Source organism: Chaetodon trifascialis, chromosome 12 (genome assembly GCF_039877785.1).
Source record: "Chaetodon trifascialis isolate fChaTrf1 chromosome 12, fChaTrf1.hap1, whole genome shotgun sequence".
Classification (NCBI taxonomy): Eukaryota; Metazoa; Chordata; class Actinopteri; order Chaetodontiformes; family Chaetodontidae; genus Chaetodon; species Chaetodon trifascialis.
The window spans coordinates 17,448,327-17,462,171 of record NC_092067.1 but is presented as its reverse complement, the minus strand read 5'-3'; the positions used below and the strand labels follow the sequence as shown (position 1 = coordinate 17,462,171).

The 13,845-nt window shown below is 42.8% G+C and overlaps 1 protein-coding gene across 2 annotated transcripts in view; it reads right to left on the bottom strand.

Moving 5' to 3' along the window:
• LOC139340766 (receptor tyrosine-protein kinase erbB-4-like) overlaps positions 1–1,997 on the bottom strand; it is a 297,802-nt gene extending 295,805 nt beyond the window's left edge. For both annotated transcript variants that reach the window (XM_070976738.1, XM_070976739.1), the window contains exon 1: positions 1,610–1,997. In XM_070976738.1, the coding sequence (XP_070832839.1) occupies positions 1,610–1,688 (79 nt within the window). In that variant the 5' untranslated portion in view covers positions 1,689–1,997. The remainder of the gene's footprint in view (positions 1–1,609) is intronic.
• Between the last annotated feature and the right edge of the window lie 11,848 nt (positions 1,998–13,845).

The window sequence follows — 13,845 nt, the reverse complement described above, 5'->3', positions numbered from 1 at the left end:
CTTTTTTAAGATTTTTAAGCAGTAAGAGCAATAATAAGACAGAGCTCCGCGCTCATAGAAACAAAAAGACCACCGAAAAATAGCTTGACGAATTGATAAAAGTTGTGTTATTTCATCCCCTTTACAGATTTTTAACAATAAATTGAAGTACTTCAAAGCTCTAAAGACTCAATATTACACCTTTTTATGTGTATGTGTTCTTTAGGCCAACGTTTTCATTCCAGTTTCCCCACTCGCATTACTCTACACAGGTGGCCGAAAGAGTCTCACACACGGGGCTAAACCAAAAGCAGAGGAAGGAAATGGACACTGTCAGAAACCGTCTGTGAAGTGTGTCCTTGTCTTCTCTGGTCTCATTTCAGCTGTCCTTCTCCTTCTGCTTGAAGGTGATGATGCAGGATGGTGATGATGATGAGGGAGGTGGCGGTTTTTGCTTTCGTCTATTCGGAGAATATTTGTTATTTACAGCCTCTCTCTCTCTCTCTCTCTCTCTCTCTCTCTCTCTCTCTCTCTAACACACGCGCGCACATACACGCGCTCACCTATACTTCCCTGTGCGTAAAGAGCGCCGCTGCGCTGTACAAACGGTACTGCCGCTGCGAGTCAGAAAGTGCTGTGCGCTGCAACGCTTGCTGTCAAACGGGTCCACGGAGTCCCTGAGGGGACTCACTAAAAGATGAGGAATAATGTAATTTCACGGTAATCCGCTTTGCTTTTATCCCGATTACAGAATGCATATGGATGAATTTTCACCACTGTTATCGCCTTTTGTACAGGTGGGAGAGTTACACACATCAGTCCTGAAACACAACAACGAGAGACTGTTTCCAAACGAGTCCCTGCAGGACTTACAGTTTAAAGTGCTTTGATCGAATTGGTGCCCTTGGAATGACGACGCTTGCGAAGCGTAGAACTACTGGACACAACCAGCTGTCCTACAAACCGACATTTCAAATAAATGAAGAAAAAAAAAAAAAGATCCATGAGGTCACAGTTTATTATCCCCACTATGATTGTAATTCAGCAATGAACTTGTCTGGAGGGGAAGACAGAACAGAGTGAAGAAGGAACTTCTCAAACAGAGTCGTGCATCAGACAGCCTGTGTGTCCACAGGGGGGAAGACAGCACAGTGGTCTGTTGTAAAGCGAGGCTGTCACTCCTCTGTGTTTGTCCACACTGTGTCTAAAGGGCACGTGTGATGGACATTAAACGCTCTCCTCTCCTTCCAAATTCAACAGTGCCGCTCTGTGCACGAAGAAGACAGAGCAAGTCACTAGCTCGGCTTCAGTCAATGATATGTCCTGCTATAACCTGCCATCTGCTCACACAAACACCTGTGTTTCACTATCACAGCGCTCTGCACGTCGCCCCCGTCTCAGGTGAACGCCGAGGCTTTGATTTAGACGTTTCCTCAACACCAGGGTGCTGGCATGATAGTGAAAACGACAGCAGGGAACTCATACACCCTTGCTTCATGCGTAAAAACAACAACAGCGATGGAAAAGTATGCTAGATGGACAGTTGTGCCGCTGCGCTCAGTGCGCGCCGACCAGCTCCGCTGATACACAAAACTGCGCACCGGGTAGCAGGCGGATTGCTTCCACTCACCTGATTGTGAAGAGCCCGACCCGAACAAGAGGCAAGTCAGGAGGAAGCCGAAGCAACACAGGGCAGTTGTTGGTTTCATTGTTCTGCGTGGCAAGTATCTCCTTTAAATTCACATGTCCAGCAGCGTATCCTTCCTTGAAGCAGCCTGAAAGGATGAGTCGTTTGCGTGTGAAGCCTCTTCAGCCTGTGAGTTTGGGGACTTTAGTCGCTTTTGACTAAGTTTACAGTTTGACCGACAGTCCTCCGCCTCGCCCCTCGGCGTCTGCAGGTCTAATTGTTGACTGGCGTGAAAGCAGAAACAGTCGAATATTAGTTTCCAACGCGCGCACTGCAAAGCTTGTCTAAACAGTATAAAGCAGTACTCATGCCATTACTCCCCGACTTGGATACAGTATGCAGCTGTAGACTCGTATTCTTCGGACACACCTCCGGGTCCCTGAACTCCTCCCACAGACGCTGTGATTGGCACAGGTACCCGACGATCTCTCTAAACCCCTCCAGCCACAACTCCGTGCGCGCAGCCATTGGTTGACACAAGATGCCAAAACCCCATGAATTTGTGCGTCGGCTCCGTTGCACCTGTCACACTGCACACAGCAAAGATAAAATGCTGGGAGAAGGATTTATGGTTGTAATGAGTGAAATAGGGCTGAATATCACTTATAGGTGGCTGTCCCATGCGCTTTTGAAGGTCTTATCCAGATCTGATAATATATTGTCTTAAACTGGAAGTGCTGTTGATTTAGTACTGAACTGACCTGCCAGCACTGTGCTTTGGGAGTGCAATGTGAGTGATGTTTTGCACTTAAATAGATTTCATATTATTATCAGGTTCACAGTGAATTAAATGATTATTTTGCTCTTGATGGCTGCACGGTGGCGCAGCAGGTAGTGCGCGTGCCTCACAGCAAGAAGGTTGCCGGTTCGATCCCCGGGTCAGGCGGGGCCTTTCTGTGTGAAGTTTGCATGTTCTTCCTGTGCATGCGTGGGTTCTCTCCGGGCACTCCGGCTTCCTCCCACAGACCAAAAACATGCTCATTAGGTTAATTGATGACTCTAAATTGTCCATAGGTGTGAATGTGAGTGTGAATGTTTGTTTGTCCTTTCATGTGGCCCTGCAATCGGCTGGCGGCCGGTTCAGGGTGTACCCCGCCTCTCGCCCATTGTAGCTGGGATAGGCTCCAGCCCCCCGCAACCCCGAAAGGGATAGGCGGTATAGATAATGGATGGATGGATTTTGCTCTTGATCCTGTGACTCTAAAATATTTATTCCTCCTATCTGTAGTTTCATTTTATAAGACTGTGATACGACAGGACCAGCTAACGAAGGGAAGGCATTTTGACAGCAAAATTATAACCCAAGACTCTTTTTTCATGTTGCATCTTAAGCAAAGATTTCCATTTTTCGTCAGCTATCAGTGCACATTACTGTTGAAGGCAATATCTCTCCATATCCAGGGTAATCATTTCCCCAGGGGTGACTCGCTGCAAATGACACAAATAAAAGTCAAATAGAACGTTTAGATAGTGATATTATTGTGCTCAGTGAGCTATTTGTAATAGTCTGAAAGCAGTGACTTTGCAGTGGCAGAAAAATAACTAAGATAATGTGAGCAGAGGAAACAATGTGACAAAAGGTTATTACTTTCTGAAGCAGCTGCTGCCTGTGCTTTTGCACTTTAGGAGAAGGGTGAGGACCTCCTGGAGTGACAATATGTCCCCACATCTGGATAGAAATCATGCACTCTGACTGTCCCCCCACCCTAAGTTCTCTCCACACATACAGGCGTGTGCGCGCGCACACACACGCACACACACGCACACACGCACGCACACACACACACACACACACACACACACACACACACACACACACACACACACACACACACACACACACACACACACACACACACACACACACACGCATTGTGTTTCCATCACTTTGGGGGACATTACACAGACTTACATTCATTTCCTGGAGTTACCCTAACACTAACCATAATCACTACTTGCCAGCCCAAACCTTAATCCTAACCTTAATCTAAACTTAACTTTACCTTAATCTTAACCCAAGTCCTCACCATGAAAGTTAATGATTTGCATTGCGGGGACCTGCATTTTGTCCCCACAAGTACGGCAAGTCCCCACAATGTGACCGTGTAAACGGATTTATGTCCCTGCAACATGAGTAGTACATGGGCACACACACACACACACACACACACACACACACACACACACACACACACACACACACACACAGTGCAACAAGAGTCTGAAAGTACATAAAATATTTTTTTAATATTTGGTTTGGCTTTGTTTATCAGTAAGGCAACGAAATAAAGTGTAATTAAAAACTTTTCTTATTGTGTCTATTTATATGATTCACTTACTTTAGCAGATTTACAGTTCAATTGTATTTAATGAGGTTAAATTGTATTTTACTGTTACATTAGCATAATTAAGCTGTTTAAACTGAAATGTCGTCAACTCTTTTGATATTAGATGTAATATGTAAGAACCATAACAGGTACTCTCCACTGTAAGCATGTTCTATGATGGTGGGGTCTTTTAAGAGACAAAAGTATGATATTTATGGTCTTCTGAAAGTGGTTGTTAGCTTTAATATGAGTGGAGGAGGCAGTTTCCCTTCCTTTTAATTTTCCATTATATCAAAGTATATACCTGAGCAATAATCTACTCCAGTCCATAAACATCCTTCTTTTAGCCATAAGCAGGTCACTCCTCCCCAGAAATAATTCAAAGCTTTTGTTTGCTTCTAATGGGGAGGCATAACGCTCGCCCACACACACCCACTGCCTGGCTGGTGCTTTTTCTGATCCTGGAACAGTGAGCTGAACTTCCTTGAGTCATGCAAGTGTACCCAGCACTTTAAGAAAATGGGATGCAGACAGTTTTCACTTTGGAGAAAGTCAAAAGGCTCTGTTGTTTTCAGCTTGGTTGCAGAATGAATAGTGCACTGAACTGTGAGGGGCACTTCTTGAACCTCCGCTGCAGTATTGACCCTTCACCAGTGGGGGGCAGTCCATTTCTCACCTCATAGGTCATAGGACCAGCGGAGTGACACAGTGGGGGGTGGGCTATCCAAGCTGCCACCAACTAGTTTCCTGACTCTCTTTGTGACATTGGCTTCCTATCACACAGACCCTTTATTAAATATTCCTCAGCAGAAATGAGCTTTTAATATCACTGACACCACAAATTTATTAAGAAATATGGAAAAATGAGATCTGGCAGCACAAGAGGAGAAGCTTCGCTCTAAATATGCCCCAAATGGCTGCCGTTTATCATTTTTAATACCAAAAATGCAATTTAGCAACGTTGTGTATTTTCATTATACATTATGCTTTAAGAGGCTCCTTCTGACAGTATCATCCTAATGCTGTCAATTAGGTAATTTATTCCAGGGGATTATGAGCGGGAATGAGACGAGGTTTCATGTGTTCTTCTAGGCGTTCCCCGGTGCCTGCTGTACAGCTAATCTAATACATAACCCCCTGATTTGTTTAATGGATGAGACTTTGCTGCTGCAAGAGGCACGCCAATAAAAGTCGGGGCCCTCCAGAGGCTATTGTGCCTCATAATGATGCCAGACACACAATGTGAGAGTTATGAAGCAATTTTTTATCATGCGGCACATTGTTTTGCTCTGTTGGTGCCGTGCAAGTAAAGGCAATCTCTCCCTGCAGCACAGCATTTCTCCCCCACACTTAGATAAACCTTCAATATGATAAACTGTCCCAGGCACATGTTGCAGAGATGAAGGAAGTTCTGATGTTCTGATAATTTTGGCAGTTAGTCATAGGCAACTTAGGCTTGTCATTAATAATTTCTTTCTTTTTCTTTTTCTTTATTCAACTTCATATTGAATGACATTATTTCTGGGAAATAATCAAACCATGTTTGAATGCCACAGTAGCCACTCAAACATCAGTAGACATTTCACACAGCCTGACAGCAGAAATGCAGAAAATATCTGTTAATTGCAGAAAAGCTCAAAATAACTAAATAAATAATTGAATAAAAGAGATTCTGGTCCTTGGAGATATGCTACATGGCTCTGGAGAAAATGAAATATATGAATTCATATGTCGTTAAAAGCTGTCACAGACCTCTGCCTGCTTCTGCACATGCAGTGGTCCTATACAGTGTCCACCAAGTAGCATGTTAAGAGTATGAAAAGTGTGATTTCCAATAGATAAAAGGCATGACAGCCAGCACTTAATGCTAAATTCCCTCTTTCTACATCTTTCTCCCTCTTAAGTCATATGCATCTAAAGAAAATATCCTCTGAAAGCAGACATCTCAGAGTGCCCCTATCTTTCCAAAACTATAAGGGAGGAAGAAGATGAATATTTCTATCAGAAAAGAAAAAAAAAAAAAAAATCAATTTTTGAGATGCCAGGGCTGCAGAAACTTAGAGGCATTTGTTATTGTCAAAACAAAATGGCTTGTTGAATAGATAATGCTGAAGTAGTCTCAGAAAGCCAACCAAAGAGCTAAAGACAATCACAAACACCTCAGAGTATTTCAGTCTTTTTACACAGCGAGGGAGCTTTAAATCAATATCAGTATGTCTGCATGCGCAAAATACAAATATGTTTGACAAATTAGATTTTGTTTCCATTTTTTTTTCTGTTTTAATTCAAAGGATGGTTTTACCTAACCTGGCTAATCCTATGTCTTTGTGCTATGTGCTTGTCCTTCATGAGCAGCACTAATCAATGAGAAATATAATGGGCGGTTGATTGAACTACAAGAATTTACCATTTTCTGAATCACTTACCAACAAATACTCCAGACCACCACTTTGTAACTTGCCTTTGGTTTGAATTCAAGCCAGAAAAAGTAAGTGACACTATTGCTTCCAATTTGCATCAGCTTTGTATGCATAACTTACATGATGTACGCAAGATCGGTAATCATCATGCAAACCAGGAAATGTTGCGTAACTGAGCCTAAATGAGAGTATTTGTACAACAAACCAGCCTGAAATCTCATGGGTGGATCAGGAAGCCGGAAGCTTTGTGATTCACACCTGAAGATTAGGTTATCATAGACAAATTCAAAATGCAGATCAGTGGAGATGGTTGCACAAAGATGCGTAGCGTTTTTATAAACAGTATATTTAATTATCTTCAAAATAATTGTAGCTGCTGGTGACAGATAACGTTGTCATCAGCAGCCACAATGAAGTCATTAATTGCCCTCAGGATTACACGGCATTAGGCTTGTTGCATAGGTTCAGGCATGAAATCCTCATGCAATAACAATCCATCACACACGTTGATGCCGGTTTTTGATGGTTGTTAAGATAACCATCGACAGACATTTGCTCGGCTCACGACGATCACTCCACTGTCACCATTGTCAAATGCACAATTTCTCTACAATCAGCTTTTCAGAAGAAAATTAGACATTTTGCAGCAGTCTGCAAGAGCTCCAGCGTTCTGAAGCCTATTCAGTATACTAGTTTTAAGACAACTGAAAGAGCTTTTGTGAAAATGTCTGAATCTATCACTAAAACCAAAAACGTCAACCGGGGAGGAGAAATTTGGGTATGTTTATATCAGCGCAGTCGTCCAGCTGGGGATGAATCATAAAAAGTGTCTGTTTCTCAGGGTAATCTATTCACATAGCCACTCTCCTGAGAAAGAGGAAGCAACAGGAAATGTTTGGCATTGTGGGAGACTTGTTTGTGTGGACGCATTTAAAGTGACAAGCCCACAATGACAGAGGTGTTTCTCTGAGCGAGCGTGTTGTACACTTACAGCTATGTCCCTTTCACATTTTTCCTCTCAGCAAAAAATCATGTGGTGGCTAAAGAGTCAACTGAAACTCTGACTAGCTCTGCATGAGCCTGACTCAGTGAGCAATAAGCAGCGTTAGCGCATTACACACACATGATTACGTGGCCATTTCCTCAGCGAATGAGTCTCATCAGAAGTCACTGAAGAAGCCACTGAGTGTGTAATTGTTTCCCATTAGGGGAAACGTTGACTGCCATTGAGTCGCATCTCGCAGCGGAGTTTGCTGACGAATGCTCACTGTCCACTGAGTGGAGCGGGCTAATTCTGCTGTGGGTTGTGATGGAATTGCTCAAAACCCCAAAACCACCAGACCAGTTTTAGGGTGATGGTGATGAATCATCTTTTTTTCTTTTTTTTAAATTTTATTTTATTTTTTTGAGAAAGGAACTGCAGGGCAAGAGTTCATATGTTTGCTGATTCACTGAAGTGACACCAGACTTGAAACATTATTATCACTCATATCAATGCCTGCAGCTCTAATGCCTCTGTAGCTCAGATGCAGTCGGTGGTCTTGACGCAGCAATGTGTGACTGTTTGGACTGTGTTTTTTTTCTTTCTTTTTTATGTATTGCTTTTGCTTTTTGAGGTTTGGTATTTGAAGTTTGGTATTATCACAAGAATAAAAGTCAAGTGTGCAGGCTATGGCTCAACTGTAAGGTGTTATGTGCACATCCTTCATGTATTCTTGTTTTGACAATCATTTTCCTTTAGTAGTCTTTCTAGAGTGTTACCATATCATTGCACACACACACTTTCTCTCTGAAGCCTGCACTGCAGTGATGAATAATCGTTAGCATGCGCCGTTGTGAAGGTGTTGTAAATTGGATAGCTTACATTGCAAATTACAGGCTGGTCAAAAGTTCAAATGAGGTCAGCCATGTCAAGTGAGACCTGAGGATGAGGCAGAGAGAGGACTGTTCTCCAGTTATTAATGGCTGCCTGAAACGGACTCAGCTGCTGCACTGTTTGATGGGGAGGAGAGGAAGTATCAGGTTGCCTTTATGCTGCTGCCATCTACAGGATGATGGTGGTAGTGTCATCATCACTGCTGGGGAGGTGGCTGTTATGTCACTTCAGAGACAGACAGACAGACAGACAGACAGACAGACAGACAGACAGACAGACAGAATAGAATAGAATAGAATAGAATAGAATAGAATAGGCCAATTCAGACAAGTTGGTGGCCATAAATCCGTGAGAATATCTGTAAAAGCTCCCCAGTTACAAGAACCAGAGCAAAAAATTATTATTATAATAAATCCCAGTTGAAAATCTAAAGAGTAAAAACCCTATTATAAATATAATCTAGTTTGTATTCAAAAACAAGAAACATGGCATAGTGCTCGGCTCCTCATATTTGATTGCAACTGGTCACCACTGGATGGCAGTAAGAGACAGGGTGTGAAGTTGAATACAGGTGGATCTCTGATGGCAGAGTTACTGCAAAAAGGAAAAAAAAAAATGGTGGGAGAAAAAAGGTTGTTATGACGTGTGTGTGTGTGTGTGTGTGTGTGTGTGTGTGTGTGTGTGTGTGTGTGTGTGTGTGTGTGTGTGTGTGTGTGTGTGTGTGTGTGTGTCTTCTATCAGTGTGTGGACAGACAGAGAGAGACAAATGGAGTGTAGGTGAGGTAACGCCCAGATAAGAAATCCTGATCTCTCACAAAGCTTTATAGCAGACAACTCTTTCTACTGAGAAGAGAGATCTATTAAAAAAAAACAAAAAAAACAACGATTATTCACACAGACAGTTTATAACGTCAAAGTTTCCATCTAACTTTTCAAAAAAAAACTCAAGTTAGCACAATTCATAGACCACAAATCTCTTTACATATCTTGAAAGTGATTTTTAGTAGAAAATGAGAGAGAGAGAGAATCAAGGGCTCTCGGGCAAAGTTTTAAAACATTTGGCACTTTTGCGTCATATAAAATTGACACCAGAATTATGACTCACTGCTTGAAAAAATTGTCTCTTTTTGTTGTTTCCAAGTAAAGCAGCTGGGAGATAATGTAAAGTATATCACTCGAACTCGCTGCACAGTGGATGAATACATGGCCGCTCATGTGAAATAATCCCATAAATAAACAGGCTTTACTGTATCTCATGATCTCGTGAAGTCATTCAGCATGAAATGTAACGGCCCATGCTTGACTCCTAAGCACAAAGAGCAGAGATACCGAAACTGGTCAACCTGGATGTGAACTCCATTCACATTTGGGCTATTTTCTGCTGTCTTGGGTGGTGACTCTCCAAGTGGAACCTATTTGAAAGCCCCCGCCTGCATTTTAGAAGAGATAATTTGGAGTTTGAACTCAAACAAGCCACAATATTCTGCCATTGAGAACAAGTGAGGTGAGAAATAAGCATTGGCCTGATTTTTAAACCAGTCTGACCAGCAACATAGCAATATATGACATCATCATCATAAACTGGTTTCTGGTGGATTTCCCAGTTATTTTTACTGACACGCTGCTTTGAGCGTCAGAACTGAAGAAATGCTCAAAACTTATGAATGAAGTCACTTTGGTAACTTGGCATGATGTCTGTTAAATGACCATTCCTGCAATCAAAGAGACATCTTAACTTGAGAACAGAGAGCAGTATATATCTACATATATTATAAATTATGTCTGTTGCAGTTCAGTTTCTCTTATCAGTTGTAAGAAAGTATTTATTCCAGTATCAGAAAATAAGGACAAGAGCCATGCGTTCGTGAAGCAGTGACCTTGGTTAACCTCAAAGGGTGGATTTGAGTAACTCAGTAACAAAGAAAATGATGTAGCAAATAATCTCATATCTGGCCCTCAATGTTCCTCATTTCACCTACAAAAGAATACAGAATATGACATTAATAATGCTGCAGTAAGACAATAAACGAGGAAATCAGAGAGGTTTTGGTAAACAGGAAGACGCTGATAACAGAGCTGGATTCAAAACACTCATCCTTTAAAATGAGCCGATCATCATCGAGTGTTACGGTCACAGTTTATCCCGTCTATTCTAGCAAATTCCTTATTCTGAAAATCTTGAAGCAGAATACTTTTCTTTACACATCGCACCATTTGCTCTGTCCCAGCCAGTCGCAGGCCTCAGCGCTGGTTAGAAGTGTGTCAGTGGTTCCATCTTGAGTATTCTCCTCTGTTCTCTTGACCCAAGAGCCTGCAACCACAAGAAAATGTGCTGACATTTGAAAAACAAAAGGCGAGACACGTGCCAAAAGTACTTCACCACCGACTGTTTCATTCTTGACTTTCTTTCTCCCTTTTCCCTGAGTTGCAAGATACGCAGACTGTGTGAAATACTGATTGTCAGAGAGAGAGAGAGTCCAGAAAGCAGTCTCTCCACTAACTAAATAGCGATTAATCAGCAGCAAGAACTACTCAAATTACTGCTGGGTTATTTGAGTAATACCATTATTTGCGCAAACTTCTAGAACTCTCCTCCACTTTTACCTTGACATGGTGTTAATTCACACTTTTGAGAAGTTAGCAGCTTTACAAAACAGAAGGAACACCACACGTCCACACACACACTTTCATTTGAGAAATCATCTACACAGCACATCATGATTGCAGGATTACCAGCAGTGACAACACTTCAGTTTGAGTAACAGCGTTGTCCCAGGCTCTTCTGAGAAGTACAGTAATGCCAAACCTTTCAGAGTCACACTCAGCATCACAGACACAAGCGTGTGACCTGCCGTGTTGATACCTTACAGACAGTAAAACACGGGTTGGCTGCAAAGCCAGACGCAAAGGTGCAACAGTTCAAAGCGGATTTCAGTTTGAGTGCTATCGTTCTGTCAAAACGCTGTCATCAGTAAAAGTAATGCAGAGTTGTGAGTGAAAGTAGTTTGATGTGATGGCGACTGATGATAAAGTGCAGAAAAATACAAATGCAGGGAGGGGCCAACACACTTTGCCGGCCTGGCCCACATTCAGCAGTGAATGTGATGCAAATGGAATAACATAAAGGGCTGACATTTACTTTTGCACCTTGGTTTACAGTACGTGTGGTTGCCCTTTAAATCACTTGTGATCATTTTGAACATGACTCCCTCTGTCGACCCCTTTTAGGTCCCACCCCCGAAAAACTGACACTCTGCAGGAATTAGCAGCTTCACACTGGAAATGACGAAAAAAAATAAATAAATTACAGTCCGAGCAAATCTATTTTGGGAAATGTCAGCCAATATACATGCTTCTCAGTTCCCAGCTGACATTCAGATGAGGCTGATTGAGGTACTGAATTGATGAAACTTCCTTCTCTTTATTTGTCTGTGTGAGAAGGGAAAAAAAAAAAAAAGGTTTTGTGTTCACATTTGTTTCCTGTTTTCAGTTCGGCTCATTGCAGCTGTGTATCCATTTATGTCAAACCACCAGTGCATGTATCCCCACATCCCAATGTCAAGTTCCCGCAGTGAACCTGTAGCCGTCTGCTTCATGACAGCCTTCAAACTGTGTCTGGCTTTCCAGTGTATTTTCACAGCTCGGGCTGATCAGCAGGTGTGCACTGCTCTACAAAACCCCACTTTCTCTCTTTCTGTCACGTTCTCGATCTTCCTGTGTTAGATGCATTCATCCTTCTCTCTCACTCTCTGTGTCTCTCCCTCAGTTTCTATATCATTGTTTCTCTCTTTCCCTTTTCCCCTCTCTCGGTCTCACTTACCAACAAGCATCTGATGTGTGTGCTGATGTCCTTACTTGGTGACTTTCTCAACCTGCCCTTGCAGCCTCTGCTCTCTCTCTCCTTCTGACTCTCTGACTGTCTTTTCTAGGGTCTGATGCAGCTGCACATTATTGTTTTTGTCTTAAATGCCTCTCTACACTTGTCTGTCTCTTTGTGTGTGCTCCTCACCTCACAGCCACCCACCCCACCCCCCGCCTTTTCACCCCGCACCACCACCACCACTAGACATGGGTGCATCGGAAGGAAAGTGGAAGTTCCCCCACAGTCCTACTTCCTCCCCACATGAATATTGCGACCTCTTTTAAGCGCTCTGACCACAAAACCAGCCCAAGAATACCCAGAGGCCTTTGCAATGACAGTCTTCCTCACCAGCGTTATGGTGTCTGTGCACAGGGTGTCACAAGCCTGGCCTCAAAAATCTAATCTTCATTTCCAGCCAGCTGCAAACATACAGTAGATTTAATTTGCTCAGCAACTTCGTGGGAGTTCCACTGTTAACGTGCATCAACGGAAAAGATTTTACGGACCTTTCATTCCACTGCTGACACTGTAACAGCCCTGCCGCTGAACACATAACATCAGTCAAGTGGGTTGACATAGTAGTAGAAGCCACCCACGGCAGCCCAGTATTCCCCCCAGATTGACAGCATCCACATCACACCAATCAGTAGCTGAACTGCATTCATGTTTGGTTCTCACATCACATCAAACAAGCAATGCAAACACACAGCTACTCTAAGCGATACCACGCACAGTGCTCCAACTAGCCTTACTAACTTCTAAAATATGGGTGTGTAACAGAAACGATCTAGGTGTGCGTGGGTTGATGTTGTGTGTCTATGTGTGTGCATGCATGTCTTTGCTGGTGCGTGTGAAATGTTAAGGGCCAGTCCAAACATCCACCACTACCTGGCAGGAAAAACAGGAATAGGACTTGTCACCGGGCGATTGCACAACCTCGCTGTGGATTCACACTTGGCTGAAAAAGATCTGGAACTGCTCCCTGCGCTGTAACCTGAAACCCAGAGGACAGGCTACACCACGGAGACAAAAGCAATGTCGAGACTGACATCCAGAGTTACAGTGACGATCCATGCTGTTATTTTTTAACTTCTACCAGACATCATTCTTGAGATCTGGGGGGTGTCAGTAAGGGACTAAATGCTTTTTCCACTGATATAGAAATTAGACTGATTCAAGCCAGCCGAAGATTAGACTTTGTTCACAGTATGTTTGCCTCAGCCGGGTTCACTCTGTGCTGGCTGAATGTTGGTTAGAGTCCAGTACCACTATGAGGTGTGTTTTGGTTTTAAACCAAGTGTGTCTGTGCACATAGGTGTAAATCGCAGTAGTATCCAGTGCTTTTAACACCTCCAGACAGCTTTTAGTCTGTTTTAGTCTTACCGGGGCTGCAGAAGAAGAGGCATGGACAGTGGAACCCAACAGAGTAAAGTCTTATAACCAAAGCCACCTTCTGTCCAGAAGAGGGGGAAAAAATAGTAATAATAGCAGCACTCAGGCTGAATTCTTTGTCTGAAGAGGGTAAATCTTTGCAACACTTAGGTGTCTTTCTAATAAAAAAACGATGATTCTCATTTGCAGCACATAATGCAGAAGTACCAGAGATACAGCAGAGGTTCTGTGCTGTTTGGACAAAATATACACATGCATGACTTTGTGTTCCAATAATCGGTGCATCCAGCATGCAAGAAAAA